Source organism: Scyliorhinus canicula, chromosome 20 (assembly GCF_902713615.1).
Source record: "Scyliorhinus canicula chromosome 20, sScyCan1.1, whole genome shotgun sequence".
NCBI lineage: Eukaryota > Metazoa > Chordata > Chondrichthyes > Carcharhiniformes > Scyliorhinidae > Scyliorhinus > Scyliorhinus canicula.
The window spans coordinates 96,271,455-96,292,446 of NC_052165.1; the positions used below are offsets into that span (position 1 = coordinate 96,271,455).

General features: G+C 53.7%; 1 protein-coding gene across 5 annotated transcripts in view; it reads left to right on the forward strand.

The window, feature by feature from the left end:
* The window catches only part of LOC119955134 (CD209 antigen-like protein C), a 266,963-nt gene that overhangs the window by 117,298 nt on the left and 128,673 nt on the right, over window positions 1-20,992 (forward strand). For all 5 annotated transcript variants that reach the window (XM_038781044.1, XM_038781046.1, XM_038781047.1 and 2 more), the window contains 2 exons: window positions 14,467-14,720; window positions 15,587-15,649. In XM_038781044.1, the coding sequence (XP_038636972.1) occupies window positions 14,708-14,720; window positions 15,587-15,649 (76 nt within the window). In that variant the 5' untranslated portion in view covers window positions 14,467-14,707. The remainder of the gene's footprint in view (window positions 1-14,466; window positions 14,721-15,586; window positions 15,650-20,992) is intronic.

Here is a 20,992-nt window from a genome sequence, read left to right on the forward strand (position 1 = left end):
AGTGTAGAGGGAGCTTTACTCTGTATCTAACCCCGTGCTGTACCTGTCCTGGGAGTGTTTGATGGGGACAGTGTAGAGGGAGCTTTACTCTGTATCTAACCCCGTGCTGTACCTGTCCTGGGAGTGTTTGATGGGGACAGTGTAGAGGGAGCTTTACTCTGTATCTAACTCGTGCTGTACCTGTCCTGGGAGTGTTTGATGGGGACAGTGTAGAGGGAGCTTTACTCTGTATCTAACCCCGTGCTGTACCTGTCCTGGGAGTGTTTGATGGGGACAGTGTAGAGGGAGCTTTACTCTGTATCTAACCCCGTGCTGTACCTGTCCTGGGAGTGTTTGATGGGGACAGTGTAGAGGGAGCTTTACTCTGTATCTAACCCCGTGCTGTACCTGTCCTGGGAGTGTTTGATGGGGACAGTGTAGAGGGAGCTTTACTCTGTATCTAACCCCGTGCTGTACCTGTCCTGGGAGTGTTTGATGGGGACAGTGTAGAGGGAGCTTTACTCTGTATCTAACCCCGTGCTGTACCTGTCCTGGGAGTGTTTGATGGGGACAGTGTAGAGGGAGCTTTACTCTGTATCTAACCCCGTGCTGTACCTGTCCTGGGAGTGTTTGATGGGGACAGTGTAGAGGGAGCTTTACTCTGTATCTAACCCCGTGCTGTACCTGTCCTGGGAGTGTTTGATGGGGACAGTGTAGAGGGAGCTTTACTCTGTATCTAACCCCGTGCTGTACCTGTCCTGGGAGTGTTTGATGGGGACAGTGTAGAGGGAGCTTTACTCTGTATCTAACCCCGTGCTGTACCTGTCCTGGGAGTGTTTGATGGGGACAGTGTAGAGGGAGCTTTACTCTGTATCTAACCCCGTGCTGTACCTGTCCTGGGAGTGTTTGATGGGGACAGTGTAGAGGGAGCTTTACTCTGTATCTAACCCCGTGCTGTACCTGTCCTGGGAGTGTTTGATGGGGACAGTGTAGAGGGAGCTTTACTCTGTATCTAACCCCGTGCTGTACCTGTCCTGGGAGTGTTTGATGGGGACAGTGTAGAGGGAGCTTTACTCTGTATCTAACCCCGTGCTGTACCTGTCCTGGGAGTGTTTGATGGGGACAGTGTAGAGGGAGCTTTACTCTGTATCTAACCCCGTGCTGTACCTGTCCTGGGAGTGTTTGATGGGGACAGTGTAGAGGGAGCTTTACTCTGTATCTAACCCCGTGCTGTACCTGTCCTGGGAGTGTTTGATGGGGACAGTGTAGAGGGAGCTTTACTCTGTATCTAACCCCGTGCTGTACCTGTCCTGGGAGTGTTTGATGGGGACAGTGTAGAGGGAGCTTTACTCTGTATCTAACCCCGTGCTGTACCTGTCCTGGGAGTGTTTGATGGGGACAGTGTAGAGGGAGCTTTACTCTGTATCTAACCCCGTGCTGTACCTGTCCTGGGAGTGTTTGATGGGGACAGTGTAGAGGGAGCTTTACTCTGTATCTAACCCCGTGCTGTACCTGTCCTGGGAGTGTTTGATGGGGACAGTGTAGAGGGAGCTTTACTCTGTATCTAACCCCGTGCTGTACCTGTCCTGGGAGTGTTTGATGGGGACAGTGTAGAGGGAGCTTTACTCTGTATCTAACCCCGTGCTGTACCTGTCCTGGGAGTGTTTGATGGGGACAGTGTAGAGGGAGCTTTACTCTGTATCTAACCCCGTGCTGTACCTGTCCTGGGAGTGTTTGATGGGGACAGTGTAGAGGGAGCTTTACTCTGTATCTAACCCCGTGCTGTACCTGTCCTGGGAGTGTTTGATGGGGACAGTGTAGAGGGAGCTTTACTCTGTATCTAACCCCGTGCTGTACCTGTCCTGGGAGTGTTTGATGGGGACAGTGTAGAGGGAGCTTTACTCTGTATCTAACCCGTGCTGTACCTGTCCTGGGAGTGTTTGATGGGGACAGTGTAGAGGGAGCTTTACTCTGTATCTAACCCCGTGCTGTACCTGTCCTGGGAGTGTTTGATGGGGACAGTGTAGAGGGAGCTTTACTCTGTATCTAACCCCGTGCTGTACCTGTCCTGGGAGTGTTTGATGGGGACAGTGTAGAGGGAGCTTTACTCTGTATCTAACCCCGTGCTGTACCTGTCCTGGGAGTGTTTGATGGGGACAGTGTAGAGGGAGCTTTACTCTGTATCTAACCCCGTGCTGTACCTGTCCTGGGAGTGTTTGATGGGGACAGTGTAGAGGGAGCTTTACTCTGTATCTAACCCCGTGCTGTACCTGTCCTGGGAGTGTTTGATGGGGACAGTGTAGAGGGAGCTTTACTCTGTATCTAACCCCGTGCTGTACCTGTCCTGGGAGTGTTTGATGGGGACAGTGTAGAGGGAGCTTTACTCTGTATCTAACCCCGTGCTGTACCTGTCCTGGGAGTGTTTGATGGGGACAGTGTAGAGGGAGCTTTACTCTGTATCTAACCCCGTGCTGTACCTGTCCTGGGAGTGTTTGATGGGGACAGTGTAGAGGGAGCTTTACTCTGTATCTAACCCCGTGCTGTACCTGTCCTGGGAGTGTTTGATGGGGACAGTGTAGAGGGAGCTTTACTCTGTATCTAACCCCGTGCTGTACCTGTCCTGGGAGTGTTTGATGGGGACAGTGTAGAGGGAGCTTTACTCTGTATCTAACCCCGTGCTGTACCTGTCCTGGGAGTGTTTGATGGGGACAGTGTAGAGGGAGCTTTACTCTGTATCTAACCCCGTGCTGTACCTGTCCTGGGAGTGTTTGATGGGGACAGTGTAGAGGGAGCTTTACTCTGTATCTAACCCCGTGCTGTACCTGTCCTGGGAGTGTTTGATGGGGACAGTGTAGAGGGAGCTTTACTCTGTATCTAACCCCGTGCTGTACCTGTCCTGGGAGTGTTTGATGGGGACAGTGTAGAGGGAGCTTTACTCTGTATCTAACCCCGTGCTGTACCTGTCCTGGGAGATTTTGATGGGGACAGTGTAGAGGAGCTTTACTCTGTATCTAACCCCGTGCTGTACCTGTCCTGGGAGTGTTTGATGGGGACAGTGTAGAGGGAGCTTTACTCTGTATCTAACCCCTGTGCTGTACCTGTCCTGGGAGTGTTTGATGGGGACAGTGTAGAGGGAGCTTTACTCTGTATCTAACCCCGTGCTGTACCTGTCCTGGGAGTGTTTGATGGGGACAGTGTAGAGGGAGCTTTACTCTGTATCTAACCCCGTGCTGTACCTGTCCTGGGAGTGTTTGATGGGGACAGTGTAGAGGGAGCTTTACTCTGTATCTAATCCCCGTGCTGTACCTGTCCTGGGAGTGTTTGATGGGGACAGTGTAGAGGGAGCTTTACTCTGTATCTAACCCGTGCTGTACCTGTCCTGGGAGTGTTTGATGGGGACAGTGTAGAGGGAGCTTTACTCTGTATCTAACCCCGTGCTGTACCTGTCCTGGGAGTGTTTGATGGGGACAGTGTAGAGGGAGCTTTACTCTGTATCTAACCCCGTGCTGTACCTGTCCTGGGAGTGTTTGATGGGGACAGTGTAGAGGGAGCTTTACTCTGTATCTAACCCCGTGCTGTACCTGTCCTGGGAGTGTCTTGATGGGGACAGTGTAGAGGGAGCTTTACTCTGTATCTAACCCCGTGCTGTACCTGTCCTGGGAGTGTTTGATGGGGACAGTGTAGAGGGAGCTTTACTCTGTATCTAACCCCTGTGCTGTACCTGTCCTGGGAGTGTTTGATGGGGACAGTGTAGAGGGAGCTTTACTCTGTATCTAACCCCGTGCTGTACCTGTCCTGGGAGTGTTTGATGGGGACAGTGTAGAGGGAGCTTTACTCTGTATCTAACCCCGTGCTGTACCTGTCCTGGGAGTGTTTGATGGGGACAGTGTAGAGGGAGCTTTACTCTGTATCTAACCCCGTGTTGTACCTGTCCTGGGAGTGTTTGATGGGGACAGTGTAGAGGGAGCTTTACTCTGTATCTAACCCGTGCTGTACCTGTCCTGGGAGTGTTTGATGGGGACAGTGTAGAGGGAGCTTTACTCTGTATCTAACCCCGTGCTGTACCTGTCCTGGGAGTGTTTGATGGGGACAGTGTAGAGGGAGCTTTACTCTGTATCTAACCCCGTGCTGTACCTGTCCTGGGAGTGTTTGATGGGGACAGTGTAGAGGGAGCTTTACTCTGTATCTAACCCCGTGCTGTACCTGTCCTGGGAGTGTTTGATGGGGACAGTGTAGAGGGAGCTTTACTCTGTATCTAACCCCGTGCTGTACCTGTCCTGGGAGAGTTTGATGGGGACAGTGTAGAGGGAGCTTTACTCTGTATCTAACCCTGTGCTGTACCTGTCCTGGGAGTGTTTGATGGGGACAGTGTAGAGGGAGCTTTACTCTGTATCTAACCCCGTGCTGTACCTGTCCTGGGAGTGTTTGATGGGGACAGTGTAGAGGGAGCTTTACTCTGTATCTAACCCCTGTGCTGTACCTGTCCTGGGAGTGTTTGATGGGGACAGTGTAGAGGGAGCTTTACTCTGTATCTAACCCCGTGCTGTACCTGTCCTGGGAGTGTTTGATGGGGACAGTGTAGAGGGAGCTTTACTCTGTATCTAACCCCGTGCTGTACCTGTCCTGGGAGTGTTTGATGGGGACAGTGTAGAGGGAGCTTTACTCTGTATCTAACCCCGTGCTGTACCTGTCCTGGGAGTGTTTGATGGGGACAGTGTAGAGGGAGCTTTACTCTGTATCTAACCCCGTGCTGTACCTGTCCTGGGAGATGTTTGATGGGGACAGTGTAGAGGGAGCTTTACTCTGTATCTAACCCCGTGCTGTACCTGTCCTGGGAGTGTTTGATGGGGACAGTGTAGAGGGAGCTTTACTCTGTATCTAACCCCGTGCTGTACCTGTCCTGGGAGTGTTTGATGGGGACAGTGTAGAGGGAGCTTTACTCTGTATCTAACCCCGTGCTGTACCTGTCCTGGGAGTGTTTGATGGGGACAGTGTAGAGGGAGCTTTACTCTGTATCTAACCCCGTGCTGTACCTGTCCTGGGAGTGTTTGATGGGGACAGTGTAGAGGGAGCTTTACTCTGTATCTAACCCCGTGCTGTACCTGTCCTGGGAGTGTTTGATGGGGACAGTGTAGAGGGAGCTTTACTCTGTATCTAACCCCGTGCTGTACCTGTCCTGGGAGTGTTTGATGGGGACAGTGTAGAGGGAGCTTTACTCTGTATCTAACCCCGTGCTGTACCTGTCCTGGGAGGTTTGATGGGGACAGTGTAGAGGGAGCTTTACTCTGTATCTAACCCGTGCTGTACCTGTCCTGGGAGTGTTTGATGGGGACAGTGTAGAGGGAGCTTTACTCTGTATCTAACCCCGTGCTGTACCTGTCCTGGGAGTGTTTGATGGGGACAGTGTAGAGGGAGCTTTACTCTGTATCTAACCCCGTGCTGTACCTGTCCTGGGAGTGTTTGATGGGGACAGTGTAGAGGGAGCTTTACTCTGTATCTAACCCCGTGCTGTACCTGTCCTGGGAGTGTTTGATGGGGACAGTGTAGAGGGAGCTTTACTCTGTATCTAACCCCGTGCTGTACCTGTCCTGGGAGTGTTTGATGGGGACAGTGTAGAGGGAGCTTTATTCTGTATCTAACCCCGTGCTGTACCTGTCCTGGGAGTGTTTGATGGGGACAGTGTAGAGGAGCTTTACTCTGTATCTAACCCCGTGCTGTACCTGTCCTGGGAGTGTTTGATGGGGACAGTGTAGAGGGAGCTTTACTCTGTATCTAACCCCGTGCTGTACCTGTCCTGGGAGTGTTTGATGGGGACAGTGTAGAGGGAGCTTTACTCTGTATCTAACCCCGTGCTGTACCTGTCCTGGGAGTGTTTGATGGGGACAGTGTAGAGGGAGCTTTACTCTGTATCTAACCCCGTGCTGTACCTGTCCTGGGAGTGTTTGATGGGGACAGTGTAGAGGGAGCTTTACTCTGTATCTAACCCCGTGCTGTACCTGTCCTGGGAGTGTTTGATGGGGACAGTGTAGAGGGAGCTTTACTCTGTATCTAACCCCGTGCTGTACCTGTCCTGGGAGTGTTTGATGGGGACAGTGTAGAGGGAGCTTTACTCTGTATCTAACCCCGTGCTGTACCTGTCCTGGGAGTGTTTGATGGGGACAGTGTAGAGGGAGCTTTACTCTGTATCTAACCCCGTGCTGTACCTGTCCTGGGAGTGTTTGATGGGGACAGTGTAGAGGGAGCTTTACTCTGTATCTAACCCCGTGCTGTACCTGTCCTGGGAGTGTTTGATGGGGACAGTGTAGAGGGAGCTTTACTCTGTATCTAACCCCGTGCTGTACCTGTCCTGGGAGATGTTTGATGGGGACAGTGTAGAGGGAGCTTTACTCTGTATCTAACCCTGTGCTGTACCTGTCCTGGGAGTGTTTGATGGGGACAGTGTAGAGGGAGCTTTACTCTGTATCTAACCCTGTGCTGTACCTGTCCTGGGAGTGTTTGATGGGGACAGTGTAGAGGAGCTTTACTCTGTATCTAACCCCGTGCTGTACCTGTCCTGGGAGTGTTTGATGGGGACAGTGTAGAGGGAGCTTTACTCTGTATCTAACCCGTGCTGTACCTGTCCTGGGAGTGTTTGATGGGGACAGTGTAGAGGGAGCTTTACTCTGTATCTAACCCCGTGCTGTACCTGTCCTGGGAGTGTTTGATGGGGACAGTGTAGAGGGAGCTTTACTCTGTATCTAACCCGTGCTGTACCTGTCCTGGGAGTGTTTGATGGGGACAGTGTAGAGGGAGCTTTACTCTGTATCTAACCCTGTGCTGTACCTGTCCTGGGAGTGTTTGATGGGGACAGTGTAGAGGGAGCTTTACTCTGTATCTAACCCCGTGCTGTACCTGTCCTGGGAGTGTTTGATGGGGACAGTGTAGAGGGAGCTTTACTCTGTATCTAACCCCGTGCTGTACCTGTCCTGGGAGTGTTTGATGGGGACAGTGTAGAGGGAGCTTTACTCTGTATCTAACCCCTGTGCTGTACCTGTCCTGGGAGTGTTTGATGGGGACAGTGTAGAGGGAGCTTTACTCTGTATCTAACCCCGTGCTGTACCTGTCCTGGGAGTGTTTGATGGGGACAGTGTAGAGGGAGCTTTACTCTGTATCTAACCCTGTGCTGTACCTGTCCTGGGAGTGTTTGATGGGGACAGTGTAGAGGGAGCTTTACTCTGTATCTAACCCCGTGCTGTACCTGTCCTGGGAGTGTTTGATGGGGACAGTGTAGAGGGAGCTTTACTCTGTATCTAACCCCGTGCTGTACCTGTCCTGGGAGTGTTTGATGGGGACAGTGTAGAGGGAGCTTTACTCTGTATCTAACCCCGTGCTGTACCTGTCCTGGGAGTGTTTGATGGGGACAGTGTAGAGGGAGCTTTACTCTGTATCTAACCCCGTGCTGTACCTGTCCTGGGAGTGTTTGATGGGGACAGTGTAGAGGGAGCTTTACTCTGTATCTAACCCCGTGCTGTACCTGTCCTGGGTGTTTTTGATGGGGACAGTGTAGAGGGAGCTTTACTCTGTATCTAACCCCGTGCTGTACCTGTCCTGGGAGTGTTTGATGGGGACAGTGTAGAGGGAGCTTTACTCTGTATCTAACCCCGTGCTGTACCTGTCCTGGGAGTGTTTGATGGGGACAGTGTAGAGGGAGCTTTACTCTGTATCTAACCCGTGCTGTACCTGTCCTGGGAGGGTTTGATGGGGACAGTGTAGAGGGAGCTTTACTCTGTATCTAACCCGTGCTGTACCTGTCCTGGGAGTGTTTGATGGGGACAGTGTAGAGGGAGCTTTACTCTGTATCTAACCCCGTGCTGTACCTGTCCTGGGAGTGTTTGATGGGACAGTGTAGAGGGAGCTTTACTCTGTATCTAACCCCGTGCTGTACCTGTCCTGGGAGTGTTTGATGGGGACAATGTAGAGGGAGCTTTACTCTGTATCTAACCCGTGCTGTACCTGTCCTGGGAGTGTTTGATGGGGACAGTGTAGAGGGAGCTTTACTCTGTATCTAACCCCGTGCTGTACCTGTCCTGGGAGTGTTTGATGGGGACAGTGTAGAGGGAGCTTTACTCTGTATCTAACCCCGTGCTGTACCTGTCCTGGGAGTGTTTGATGGGGACAGTGTAGAGGGAGCTTTACCTCTGTATCTAACCCCGTGCTGTACCTGTCCTGGGAGTGTTTGATGGGGACAGTGTAGAGGGAGCTTTACTCTGTATCTAACCCCGTGCTGTACCTGTCCTGGGAGATGTTTGATGGGGACAGTGTAGAGGGAGCTTTACTCTGTATCTAACCCCGTGCTGTACCTGTCCTGGGAGTGTTTGATGGGGACAGTGTAGAGGGAGCTTTACTCTGTATCTAACCCCGTGCTGTACCTGTCCTGGGAGTGTTTGATGGGGACAGTGTAGAGGGAGCTTTACTCTGTATCTAACCCCGTGCTGTACCTGTCCTGGAAGTGTTTGATGGGGACAGTGTAGAGGGAGCTTTACTCTGTATCTAACCCGTGCTGTACCTGTCCTGGGAGTGTTTGATGGGGACAGTGTAGAGGGAGCTTTACTCTGTATCTAACCCCGTGCTGTACCTGTCCTGGGAGTGTTTGATGGGGACAGTGTAGAGGGAGCTTTACTCTGTATCTAACCCCGTGCTGTACCTGTCCTGGGAGTGTTTGATGGGGACAGTGTAGAGGAGCTTTACTCTGTATCTAACCCCGTGCTGTACCTGTCCTGGGAGTGTTTGATGGGGACAGTGTAGAGAGAGCTTTACTCTGTATCTAACCTCGTGCTGTACCTGTCCTGGGAGTACTTGATGGGGACAGTGTAGAGGGAGCTTTCCTCTGTATCTAACCCCGTGCTGTACCTGTCCTGGGAGTGTTTGACGGGGACAGTGTAGAGGGAGCTTTACTCTGTATCTAACCCCGTGCTGTACCTGTCCTGGGAGTGTCTGATGGGGACAGTGTAGAGGGAGCTTTACTCTGTATCTAATCCCGAGTTGTACCTGTCCTGGGAGATTTTGATGGGGAAAGTGCAGAGGGAGCTTTACTCTGTATCTAACCCTGTGCCGTACCTGTCCTGGGAGAGTTTGATGGGGACAGTGTAGAGAGAGCTATACCCTGTATCTAACCTTGTGCTGTACCTGTCCTGGGAGTGTTTGATGGGGACAGTGTAGAGGGAGCTTTGCTCTGTATCTAACCCCGTGCTGTACCTGTCCTGGGAGTGTTTGATGGGGACAGTGTAGAGGGAGCTTTACTCTGTATCTAACCCCTGTGCTGTACCTGTCCTGGGGGTGTTTGATGGGGACAGTGTAGAGGGAGCTTTACTCTGTATCTAACCCCGTGCTGTACCTGTCTTAGGAGTGTTTGATGGGGACAGTGCAGAAGGAGCTTTCATCTGTATCTAGTCCAGCGCTGTACCTGTCCTGGGAGTGTTTGATGGGGACAGCGCAGAGAGAGCTTTACTCTGTATCTAACCCCTGTGCTGTACCTGTCCTGGGAGTGTTTGATGGGGACAGTGTAGAGGGAGCTTTACTCTGTATCTAACCCCGTGCTGTACCTGTCCTGGGAGTGTTTGATGGGGACAGTGTAGAGGAAGCTTTACTCTGTATCTAACCCCGTGCTGTACCTGTCCTGGGAGTGTTTGATGGGGACAGTGTAGAGGGAGCTTTACTCTGTATCTAACCCCGTGCTGTACCTGTCCTGGGAGTGTTTGATGGGGACAGTGTAGAGAGAGATTTACTCTGTATCTTAACCCGTGCTGTACCTGTCCTGGGAGTGTTTGATGGGGACAGTGTAGAGGGAGCTTTACTCTGTATCTAACCCCGTGCTGTACCTGTCCTGGGAGTGTTTGATGGGGACAGTGTAGAGGGAGCTTTACTCTGTATCTAACCCTGTGCTGTACCTGTCCTGGGAGTGTTTGATGGGGACAGTGTAGAGGGAGCTTTACTCTGTATCTAACCCCGTGCTGTACCTGTCCTGGGAGGGTTTGATGGGGACAGTGTAGAGGGAGCTTTACTCTGTATCTAACCCCGTGCTGTACCTGTCCTGGGAGTGTTTGATGGGGACAGTGTAGAGGGAGCTTTACTCTGTATCTAACCCCGTGCTGTACCTGTCCTGGGAGAGTTTGATGGGGACAGTGTAGAGGAGCTTTACTCTGTATCTAACCCTGTGCTGTACCTGTCCTGGGAGGGTTTGATGGGGACAGTGTAGAGGGAGCTTTACTCTGTATCTAATCCCATGTTGTACCTGTCCTGGGAGTGTCTGATGGGGACAGTGTAGAGGGAGCTTTACTCTGTATCTAACCCCGTGCTGTACCTGTCCTGGAAGTGTTTGATGGGGACAGTGTAGAGGGAGCTTTACTCTGTATCTAACCCTGTGCTGTACCTGTCCTGGGAGTGTTTGATGGGGACAGTGTAGAAGGAGCTTTACCTGTATCTAATCCCGATGCTGTACCTGTCCTGGGAGTGTTTGATGGGGACAGTGTAGAGGGAGCTTTACTCTGTATCTAACCCCGTGCTGTACCTGTCCTGGGAGTGTTTGATGGGGACAGTCTAGAGGGAGCTTTACTCTGTATCTAACCTCGTGCTGTACCTGTCCTGGGAGTGTTTGATGGGGACAGTGTAGAGGAGCTTTACATCTGTATCTAACCTCGTGCTGTACCTGTCCTGGGAGTGTTGATGGGGACAGTGTAGAGGGAGCTTTACTCTGCATCTAACCCCGTGCTGTACCTGTCCTGGGAGTGTTTGATGGGGACAGTGTAGAGGGAGCTTTACTCTGTATCTAACCCCGTGCTGTACCTGTCCTGGGAGTGTTTGATGGGGACAGTGTAGAGGGAGCTTTACTCTGTATCTAACCCCGTGCTGTACCTGTCCTGGGAGTGTTTGATGGGACAGTGTAGAGGGAGCTTTACTCTGTATCTAACCCCGTGCTGTACCTGTCCTGGGAGTGTTTGATGGGGACAGTGTAGAGGGAGCTTTACTCTGTATCTAACCCCGTGCTGTACCTGTCCTGGGAGTGTTTGATGGGGACAGTGTAGAGGGAGCTTTACTCTGTATCTAACCCCGTGCTGTACCTGTCCTGGGAGTGTTTGATGGGGACAGTGTAGAGGGAGCTTTACTCTGTATCTAACCCCGTGCTGTACCTGTCCTGGGAGTGTTTGATGGGGACAGTGTAGAGGGAGCTTTACTCTGTATCTAACCCCGTGCTGTACCTGTCCTGGGAGTGTTTGATGGGGACAGTGTAGAGGGAGCTTTACTCTGTATCTAACCCCGTGCTGTACCTGTCCTGGGAGTGTTTGATGGGGACAGTGTAGAGGGAGCTTTACTCTGTATCTAACCCTGCGCTGTACCTGTCCTGGGAGTGTTTGATGTGGACAGTGTAGAGGGAGCTTTACTCTGTATCTAACCCCGTGCTGTACCTGTCCTGGGAGTGTTTGATGGGGACAGTGTAGAGGGAGCTTTACTCTGTATCTAACCCCGTGTTGTACCAGTCCTGGGAGTGTTTGATGGGGACAGTGTAGAGGGAGCTTTACTCTGTATCTAACCCCGTGCTGTACCTGTCCTGGGAGTGTTTGATGGGGACAGTGTAGAGGGAGCTTTACTCTGTATCTAACCCGTGCTGTACCTGTCCTGGGAGTGTTTGATGGGACAGTGTAGAGGGAGCTTTACTCTGTATCTAATCCCCGTGCTGTACCTGTCCTGGGAGTGTTTGATGGGGACAGTGTAGAGGGAGCTTTACTCTGTATCTAACCCCGTGCTGTACCTGTCCTGGGAGTGTTTGATGGGGACAGTGTAGAGGGAGCTTTACTCTGATCTAACCCCGTGCTGTACCTGTCCTGGGAGTGTTTGATGGGGACAGTGTAGAGGGAGCTTTACTCTGTATCTAACCCCGTGCTGTACCTGTCCTGGGAGTGTTTGATGGGGACAGTGTAGAGGGAGCTTTACTCTGTATCTAACCCCGTGCTGTACCTGTCCTGGGAGTGTTTGATGGGGACAGTGTAGAGGGAGCTTTACTCTGTATCTAACCCCGTGCTGTACCTGTCCTGGGAGTGTTTGATGGGGACAGTGTAGAGGGAGCTTTACTCTGTATCTAACCCTGTGCTGTACCTGTCCTGGGAGTGTTTGATGGGGACAGTGTAGAGGGAGCTTTACTCTGTATCTAATCCCCGTGCTGTACCTGTCCTGGGAGTGTTTGATGGGGACAGTGTAGAGGGAGCTTTACTCTGTATCTAACCCCGTGCTGTACCTGTCCTGGGAGTGTTTGATGGGGACAGTGTAGAGGGAGCTTTACTCTGTATCTAACCCCGTGCTGTACCTGTCCTGCGAGTGTTTGATGGGGACAGTGTAGAGGGAGCTTTACTCTGTATCTAACCCGTGCTGTACCTGTCCTGGGAGTGTTTGATGGGGACAGTGTAGAGGGAGCTTTACTCTGTATCTAACCCCTGTGCTGTACCTGTCCTGGGAGTGTTTGATGGGGACAGTGTAGAGGGAGCTTTACTCTGTATCTAACCCCGTGCTGTACCTGTCCTGGGAGTGTTTGATGGGGACAGTGTAGAGGGAGCTTTACTCTGTATCTAACCCCGTGCTGTACCTGTCCTGGGAGTGTTTGATGGGGACAGTGTAGAGGGAGCTTTACTCTGTATCTAACCCTGTGCTGTACCTGTCCTGGGAGAGTTTGATGGGGACAGTGTAGAGGTGCTTACTCTGTATCTAACCCTGTGCTGTACCTGTCCTGGGAGTGTTTGATGGGGACAGTGTAGAGGGAGCTTTACTCTGTATCTAACCCCGTGCTGTACCTGTCCTGGGAGTGTTTGATGGGGACAGTGTAGAGGGAGCTTTACTCTGTATCTAAACCTGTGCTGTACCTGTCCTGGGAGGGTTTGATGCGGACAGTGTAGAGGGAGCTTTACTCTGTATCTAATCCCGTGCTGTACCTGTCCTGGGAGTGTCTGATGGGGACAGTGTAGAGGGAGCTTTACTCTGTATCTAACCCTGTGCTGTACCTGTCCTGGGAGTGTTTGATGGGGACAGTGTAGAGGGAGCTTTACTCTGTATCTAACCCCGTGCTGTACCTGTCCTGGGAGTGTTTGATGGGGACAGTGTAGAGGGAGCTTTACTCTGTATCTAACCCCGTGCTGTACCTGTCCTGGGAGAGTTTGATGGGGACAGTGTAGAGGGAGCTTTACTCTGTATCTAACCCCGTGCTGTACCTGTCCTGGGAGTGTTTGATGGGGACAGTGTAGAGGAAGCTTTACTCTGTAGCTAACCCCGTGCTGTACCTGTCCTGGGAGTGTTTGATGGGGACAGTGTAGAGGGAGCTTTACTCTGTATCTAACCCCGTGCTGTACCTGTCCTGGGAGTGTTTGACGGGGACAGTGTAGAGGGAGCTTTACTCTGTATCTAAGCCTGTGCTTTACCTGTCCTGGGAGTGTCTGATGGGGACAGTGTAGAGGGAGCTTTACTCTGTATCTAACCCCGTGCTGTACCTGTCCTGGGTGTACTTGATGAGGACAGTGTAGAGGGAGCTTTACTCTGTATCTAACCCTGTGCTGTACCTGTACTGGGAGGGTTTGATGGGGACAGTGTAGAGGGAGCTTTACTCTGTATCTAATCGGGTGTTGTACCTGTCCTGGGAGTGTCTGATTGGGACAGTGTAGAGGGAGCTTTACTGTGTATCTAACCCCGTGCTGTACCTGTCCTGGGAGTGGTTGATGGGGACAGTGTAGAGGGAGCTTTACTCTGTATCTAACCCCGTGCTGTACCTGTCCTGGGAGTGTTTGATGGGGACAGTGTAGAGGGAGCTTTACTCTGTATCTAACCCCATGCAGTACCTGTCCTGGGAGTGTTTGATGGGGACAGTGTAGAGGAAGCTTTACTCTGTATCTAACCCTGTGCTGTACCTGTCCTGGGAGAGTTTGATGGGGACAGTGCAGAGGGAGCTTTACTCTGTATCTAACCCCGTGCTGTACCTGTCCTCGGAGTGTGTGATGGGGACAGTGTAGAGGGAGCTTTACTCTGTATCTAACCCCGTGCTGTACCTGTCCTGGGAGTGTTTGATGGGGACAGTGTAGAGGGAGCTTTACTCTGTATCTAACCCCGTGCTGTACCTGTCCTGGGAGTGTTTGATGGGGACAGTGTAGAGGGAGCTTTACTCTGTATCTAACCCCGTGCTGTACCTGTCCTGGGAGTGTTTGATGGGGACAGTGTAGAGGGAGCTTTACTCTGTATCTAACCCCGTGCTGTACCTGTCCTGGGAGTATTTGATGGGGACAGTGTAGAGGGAGCTTTACTCTGTATCTAACCCCGTGCTGTACCTGTCCTGGGAGTGTTTGATAGGGACAGTGTAGAGGGAGCTTTACCCTGTATCTAACCCCGTGCTGTATCTGTCCTGGGAGTGTTTGATGGGGACAGTGTAGAGGGAGCTTTACTCTGTATCTAACCCTGTGAATGTGTTTTTTGTTGCAGATTTGCCACGTTTGAAGAAATCAGTGATATACGATGACAGCCTCGTTCTGACGTCATTGTGTTACGGCTTTACCTGCTTGACGAATCGCACTGGGTTCCCAAGGGTCCTGAGGCCAATAACAGAGGCCTGGTGTTGGTGGCTGGGAGCTCTCTGAGTGTCAGTGCAGTTACTGACTCAGGCTGCGGCTGGAACGATCTGTACAGAGCGGGAACTCAGCCGCTCTCTGAGAGAACTGGCATCATGACCATCTTAGGTAACAAATAGGGTCCCGGGATAGGAGAGAGGGAGGGATTCCACAATGAGTGGGCGGAGAATGAGGGATTCCACAATGAGTGGGCGGAGAATGAGGGATTCCACAATGAGTGGGCGGAGAATGAGGGATTCCACAATGAGTGGGCGGAGAATGAGGGATTCCACAATGAGTGGGCGGAGAATGAGGGATTCTACAATGAGTGGGCAGAGAATGAGGGATTCCACAATGAGTGGGCGGAGAATGAGGGATTCCACAATGAGTGGGCGGAGAATGAGGGATTCCACAATGAGTGGGCGGAGAATGAGGGATTCCACAATGAGTGGGCGGAGAATGAGGGATTCCATAATGAGTGGGCAGAGAATGAGGGATTCCACAATGAGTGGGCGGAGAATGAGGGATTCCACAATGAGTGGGCGGAGAATGAGGGATTCCACAATGAGTGGGCGGAGAATGAGGGATCCCACAATGAGTGGGCGGAGAATGAGGGATTGCACAATGAGTGGGCGGGAATGAGGGATTCCACAATGAGTGGGCGGAGAATGAGGGATTCCACAATGAGTGGGCGGAGAATGAGGGTTTCCACAATGAGTGGGCGGAGAATGAGGGATTCCACAATGAGGCCCACAGATTGGGGTGGGGGGGGGTGAGAAGTCCCACAGATTAGGGAGGGGGGTGAGAAGTCCCACAGATTGGGGAGGGGGTAAGGATTCCCGCGGTTTGGGGGGGGGGGGGGTGATGAGTCCTGGGGTTTGGGGGCTGTGTGGGGGACATGTGATGAGGTGATAATTTATAAATGTGTAAAACTTTCACGTGATCGGGAATTTCCAGCGATCTGAATTAATGATGACGTCCTGTTTTTATTACAGAGGAGCTGAGGCGTAGATTACCCACCATCATAATGGGTGTGATTATACTAATGATGGTGATTTGTAAGTATTTACACCCCAGTCCCCTCTGAGCAAGTGATGCTCCCTCAGTACTGACCGTCTTGACAGTGCGGCACTGCCTCAGTACTGACCCTCTGACAGTGCAGCGCTCCCTCAGTACTGACCCTCTGACAGTGCGGCACTCCCTCAGTACTGACCCTCTGACAGTGCGGCACTACCTCAGTACTGACCCTCTGACAGTGCGGCACTCCCTCAGTACTGACCCTCTGACAGTGCGGCACTCCCTCAGTACTGACCCTCTGACAGTGCAGCGCTCCCTCAGTACTGACCCTCTGACATTGCGGCACTCCCTCAGTACTGACCCTCTGACAGTGCGGCACTCCCTCAGTACTGATCCTCTGACAGTGCGGCACTCCCTCAGTACTGACCCTCTGACAGTGCGGCACTCCCTCAGTACTGACCCTCTAACAGTGCAGCGCTCCCTCAGTACTGACCCTCTGACAGTGCGGCACTCCCTCAGTACTGACCCTCTGACAGTGCGGCACTCCCTCAGTACTGACCCTCTGACAGTGCAGCACTCCCTCAGTACTGACCCTCCGACAGTGCGGCACTCCCTCAGTACTGACCCTCTGACAGTGCGGCACTCCCTCAGTACTGACCCTCCGACAGTGCGGCACTCCCTCAGTACTGACCCTCTGACAGTGCGGCGCTCCCTCAGTACTGACCCTCTGACAGTGCAGCGCTCCCTCAGTACTGATCCTCTGACAGTGCAGCGCTCCCTCAGTACTGACCCTCTGACAGTGCAGCACTCCCTCAGTACTGACCCTCTGACAGTGCAGCGCTCCCTCAGTACTGACCCTCTGACAGTGCAGCGCTCCCTCAGTACTGACCCTCTGACAGTGCAGCGCTCCCTCAGTACTAACCCTCTGACAGTGCAGCACTCCCTCAGTACTGACCCTCCGACAGTGCGGCACTCTCTCTGTACTGACCCTCTGACAGTGCAGCACTCGCTCAGTACTGACCCTCCGACAGTGCGGCACTCCCTCAGTACTGACCCTCCGACAGTGCGGCTCTCCCTCAGTACTCACCCTCCGACATTGCGGCGCTCCCTCAGTACTGACCCTCCGACAGTGCAGCACTCCCTCAGTACTGACCCTCCGACAGTGCAGCACTCCCTGTACTGACCCTTCGACAGTGCAGCACTCCCTCAGTACTGACCCTCTGACAGTGCGGTGCTCCCTCAGTACTGACCCTCTGACAGTGCGGCACTCCCTCAGTACTGACCCTCTGAAGTGCGGCGCTCCCACTGGACTGACCCTCTGACAGTGCGGCACCCCCTCAGTACCAACCCTCCGACAGCACAGCGATCCCTCAGTATTGACCCTCCGACAGTGCCGCACTCCCTCAGTACCAACCCTCTGGCAGGGCTGCACTCCCTCAGTACTGGCCCTGCGACAGCGCAGCGCTCCCTCAGCACTGACCCTCCGACAGTGCAGCACTCCCTCAGTACTGACCCTGCGACAGCGCAGCGCTCCCTCAGCACTGACCCTCTGACAGTGTGGCACTCCCTCAGTACTGACCCTCTGACAGTGCGGCACTCCCTCAGTACTGACCCTGCGACAGCGCAGCACCTCCTCAGTACTGACCCTCTGACAGTGCAGCACTCCCTCAGTACTGACCCTCTGACAGTGCAACGCTCCCTCAGTACTGACCCTCTGACAGTGCAGCACTCCCTCAGTACTGACCCTCTGACAGTGCGGCACGCCCTCAGTACTGACCCTCTGACAGTGCAGCATTCCCTCAGTACTGACCCTCTGACAGTGCGGCACTCCCTCACTACTGACCCTGCGACAGCGCAGCACTCCCTCAGTACTGACCCTCTGACAGTGCAGCACTCCCTCAGTACTGACCCTCCGACAGTGCAGAATTCCCTCAGTTCTGACCCTCCGACAGTGCAGCACTCCCTCAGTACTGACCCCCCGACAGTGCGGCACTCCTTCATTACTGACCCTCTGACAGTGCAGCACTCCCTCAGTACTGACCCCTTGACAGTGCGGCACACCCTCAGTACTGACCCTCTGACAGTGCAGCACTCCCTCAGCACTGACCCTCTGACAGTGTCGCGCTTCCTCAGTACTGACCCTCTGACTGTGCGGCACTCCCTCAGTACTGACCCTCTGACAGTGCAGCGCTCCCTCAGGACTGACCCGCTGACAGTGCGGTACTCCCTCAGTACTGACCCTCTGACAGTGCAGCACTCCCTCAGTACTGCCCCTCTGACAGTGCGGCGCTGCCTCAGTACTGACCCTTTGACAGTGCGGCACTCTCTCAGTACTGACCCTCTGACAGTGTAGCGCTCCCTCAGTACTGATCCTCTGACAGTGCGGCACTCCCTCAGTACTGACCCTCTGACAGTGCGGCAGTCCATCAGTAGTGACCCTCTGACAGTGCAGTGCTCCCTCAGTACTGACCCTCTGACAGTGCAGCACTCCCTCAGTATTGACCCTTTGACAGTGTGGCACTCCCTCAGTACTGACCCTCTGACAGTGTGGCACTCCCTCCGTACTGACCCTCTGACAGTGCGGCAGTCGATCAGTAGTGACCTTCTGACAGTGCAGTGCTCCCTCAGTACTGACCCTCTGACAGTGCAGCACTCCCTCAGTACTGACCCTCTGACAGTGCAGCACTCCCTCAGTACTGACCCTCTGACAGTGCAGTGCTCCCTCAGTACTGACCCTCTGACAGCGCGGCACTCCCTCAGTACTGACCCTCTGACAGTGCGGCGCTCCCTCAGTACTGACCCTCTGACAGTGCGGCACTCCCTCAGTACTGACCCTCTGACAGTGCGGCGCTCCCTCAGTACTGACCCTCCGACAGTCCAGCGCTCCCGCAGCACTGACCCTCTGACAGTGCAGCACTCCCTCAGTACTGACCCTCTGACAGTGTGGTGCTCCCTCAGTACTGACCCTCCGACAGTGCAGCATTCCCTCAGTACTGACCCTCCGACAGTGCGGCGCTCCCTCAGTACTGACCCTCTGACAGTGCAGCACTCCCTCAGTACTGACCCTATGACAGTGCTGCACTCCCTCAATATTGACCCTCTGACAGTGCAGCACTCCCTCAGTACTGACCCTATGACAGTGCTGCACTCCCTCAGTACTGACCCTCTGACAGTGCAGCACTCCCTCAGTACTGACCCTATGACGTGCAGCACTCCCTGAGTACTGATCCTCTGACAGTGCAGCACTCCCTCAGTACTGACCCTCTGACAGTGTGGTGCTCCCTCAGTACTGACCCTCCGACAGTGCAGAATTTCCTCAGTACTGACCCTCCGACAGTGCAGCACTCCCTCAGTACCGACCCCCCGACAGTGCGGCACTCCTTCAGTACTGACCCTCTGACAGTGCAGCACTCCCTCAGTACTGACCCCTTGACAGTGCGGCACACCCTCAGTACTGACCCTCTGACAGTGCAGCACTCCCTCAGCCCTGACCCTCTGACAGTGTGGCGCTCCCTCAGTACTGACCCTCTGACTGTGCGGCACTCCCTCAGTACTGACCCTCTGACAGTGCAGCGCTCCCTCAGTACTGACCCGCTGACAGTGCGGTACTCCCTCAGTACTGACCCTCTGACAGTGCGGCAGTCCATCAGTAGTGACCCTCTGACAGTGCAGTTCTCCCTCAGTACTGACCCTCTGACAGTGCAGCGCTCCCTCAGTACTGACCCTCCGACAGTGCAGCACTCCCTCAGTACTGACCCTTTGACAGTGTGGCACTCCCTCAGTACTGACCCTCTGACAGTGTGGCAGTCGATCATTAGTGACCTTCTGACAGTGCAGTGCTCCCTCAGTACTGACCCTCTGACAGTGCAGCACTCCCTCAGTACTGACCCTCTGACAGTGCAGCACTCCCTCAGTACTGACCCTCTGACAGTGCAGTGCTCCCTCAGTACTGACCCTCTGACAGTGCAGCACTCCCTCAGTACTGACCCTCTGACAGTGCGGCGCTTCCTCAGTACTGACCCTCTGACAGTGCGGCACTCCCTCAGTACTGACCCTCCGACAGTGCAGCGCTCCGTCAGCACTGACCCTCTGACAGTGCAGCACTCCCTCAGTACTGACCCTCTGACAGTGGTGCTCCCTCAGTACAGACCCTCCGACAGTGCAGAATTCCCTCAGTTCTGACCCTCCGACAGTGCAGCACTCCCTCAGTACTCACCCCCCGACAGTGCGGCACTCCTTCAGTACTGACCCTCTGACAGTGCAGCACTCCCTCAGTACTGACCCCTTGACAGTGCGGCACACCCTCAGTACTGACCCTCTGACAGTGCAGCACTCCCTCAGCACTGACCCTCTGACAGTGTCGCGCTCCCTTAGTACTGACCCTCTGACTGTGCGGCATTCCCTCAGTACTGACCCTCTGACAGTGCAGCGCTCCCTCAGTACTGACCCGCTGACAGTGCGGTACTCCCTCAGTACTGACCCTCTGACAGTGCAGCACTCCCTCAGTACTGCCCCTCTGACAGTGCGGCGCTCCCTCAGTACTGACCCTTTGACAGTGCGGCACTCCCTCAGTACTGACCCTCTGACAGTGTAGCGCTCCCTCAGTACTGATCCTCTGACAGTGTGGCACTCCCTCAGTCCTGACCCTCTGACAGTGCGGCAGTCGATCATTAGTGACCATCTGACAGTGCAGTGCTCCCTCAGTACTGACCCTCTAACAGTGCAGCACTCCCTCAGTACTGACCCTCTGACAGTGCAGCACTCCCTCAGTACTGACCCTCTGACTGTGCAGTGCTCCCTCAGTACTGACCCTCCGACAGTGCGGCGCTCCCTCAGTACTGACCCTCTGACAGTGCAGCACTCCCTCAGTACTGACCCTATGACAGTGCAGCACTCCCTCAGTATTGACCCTCTGACAGTGCAGCACTCCTTCAGTACTGACCCTATGACAGTGCAGCACTCCCTCAGTACTGATCCTCTGACAGTGCAGCACTCCCTCAGTAGTGACACTCCGACAGTGCGGCGCTCCCTCAGTACTGACCCTCTGACAGTGCAGCACTCCCTCAGTACTGACCCTCTGACAGTGCGGCACTCCCTCAGTACTAACCCTCTGACAGTGCGGCACTCCCTCAGTACTGACCCTCTGACAGTGCAGCACTCCCTCAGTACTGACCCTCTGACAGTGCGGCACTCCCTCAGTACTAACCCTCTGACAGTGCGGCACTCCCTCAGTACTGACCCTCTGACAGTGCAGCACTCCCTCAGTACTGACCCTCTGACAGTGCGGCACTCCCTCAGTACTAACCCTCTGACAGTGCGGCACTCCCTCAGTACTGACCCTCTGACAGTGCGGCACACCCTCAGTACTGACTCTCTGACAGTGC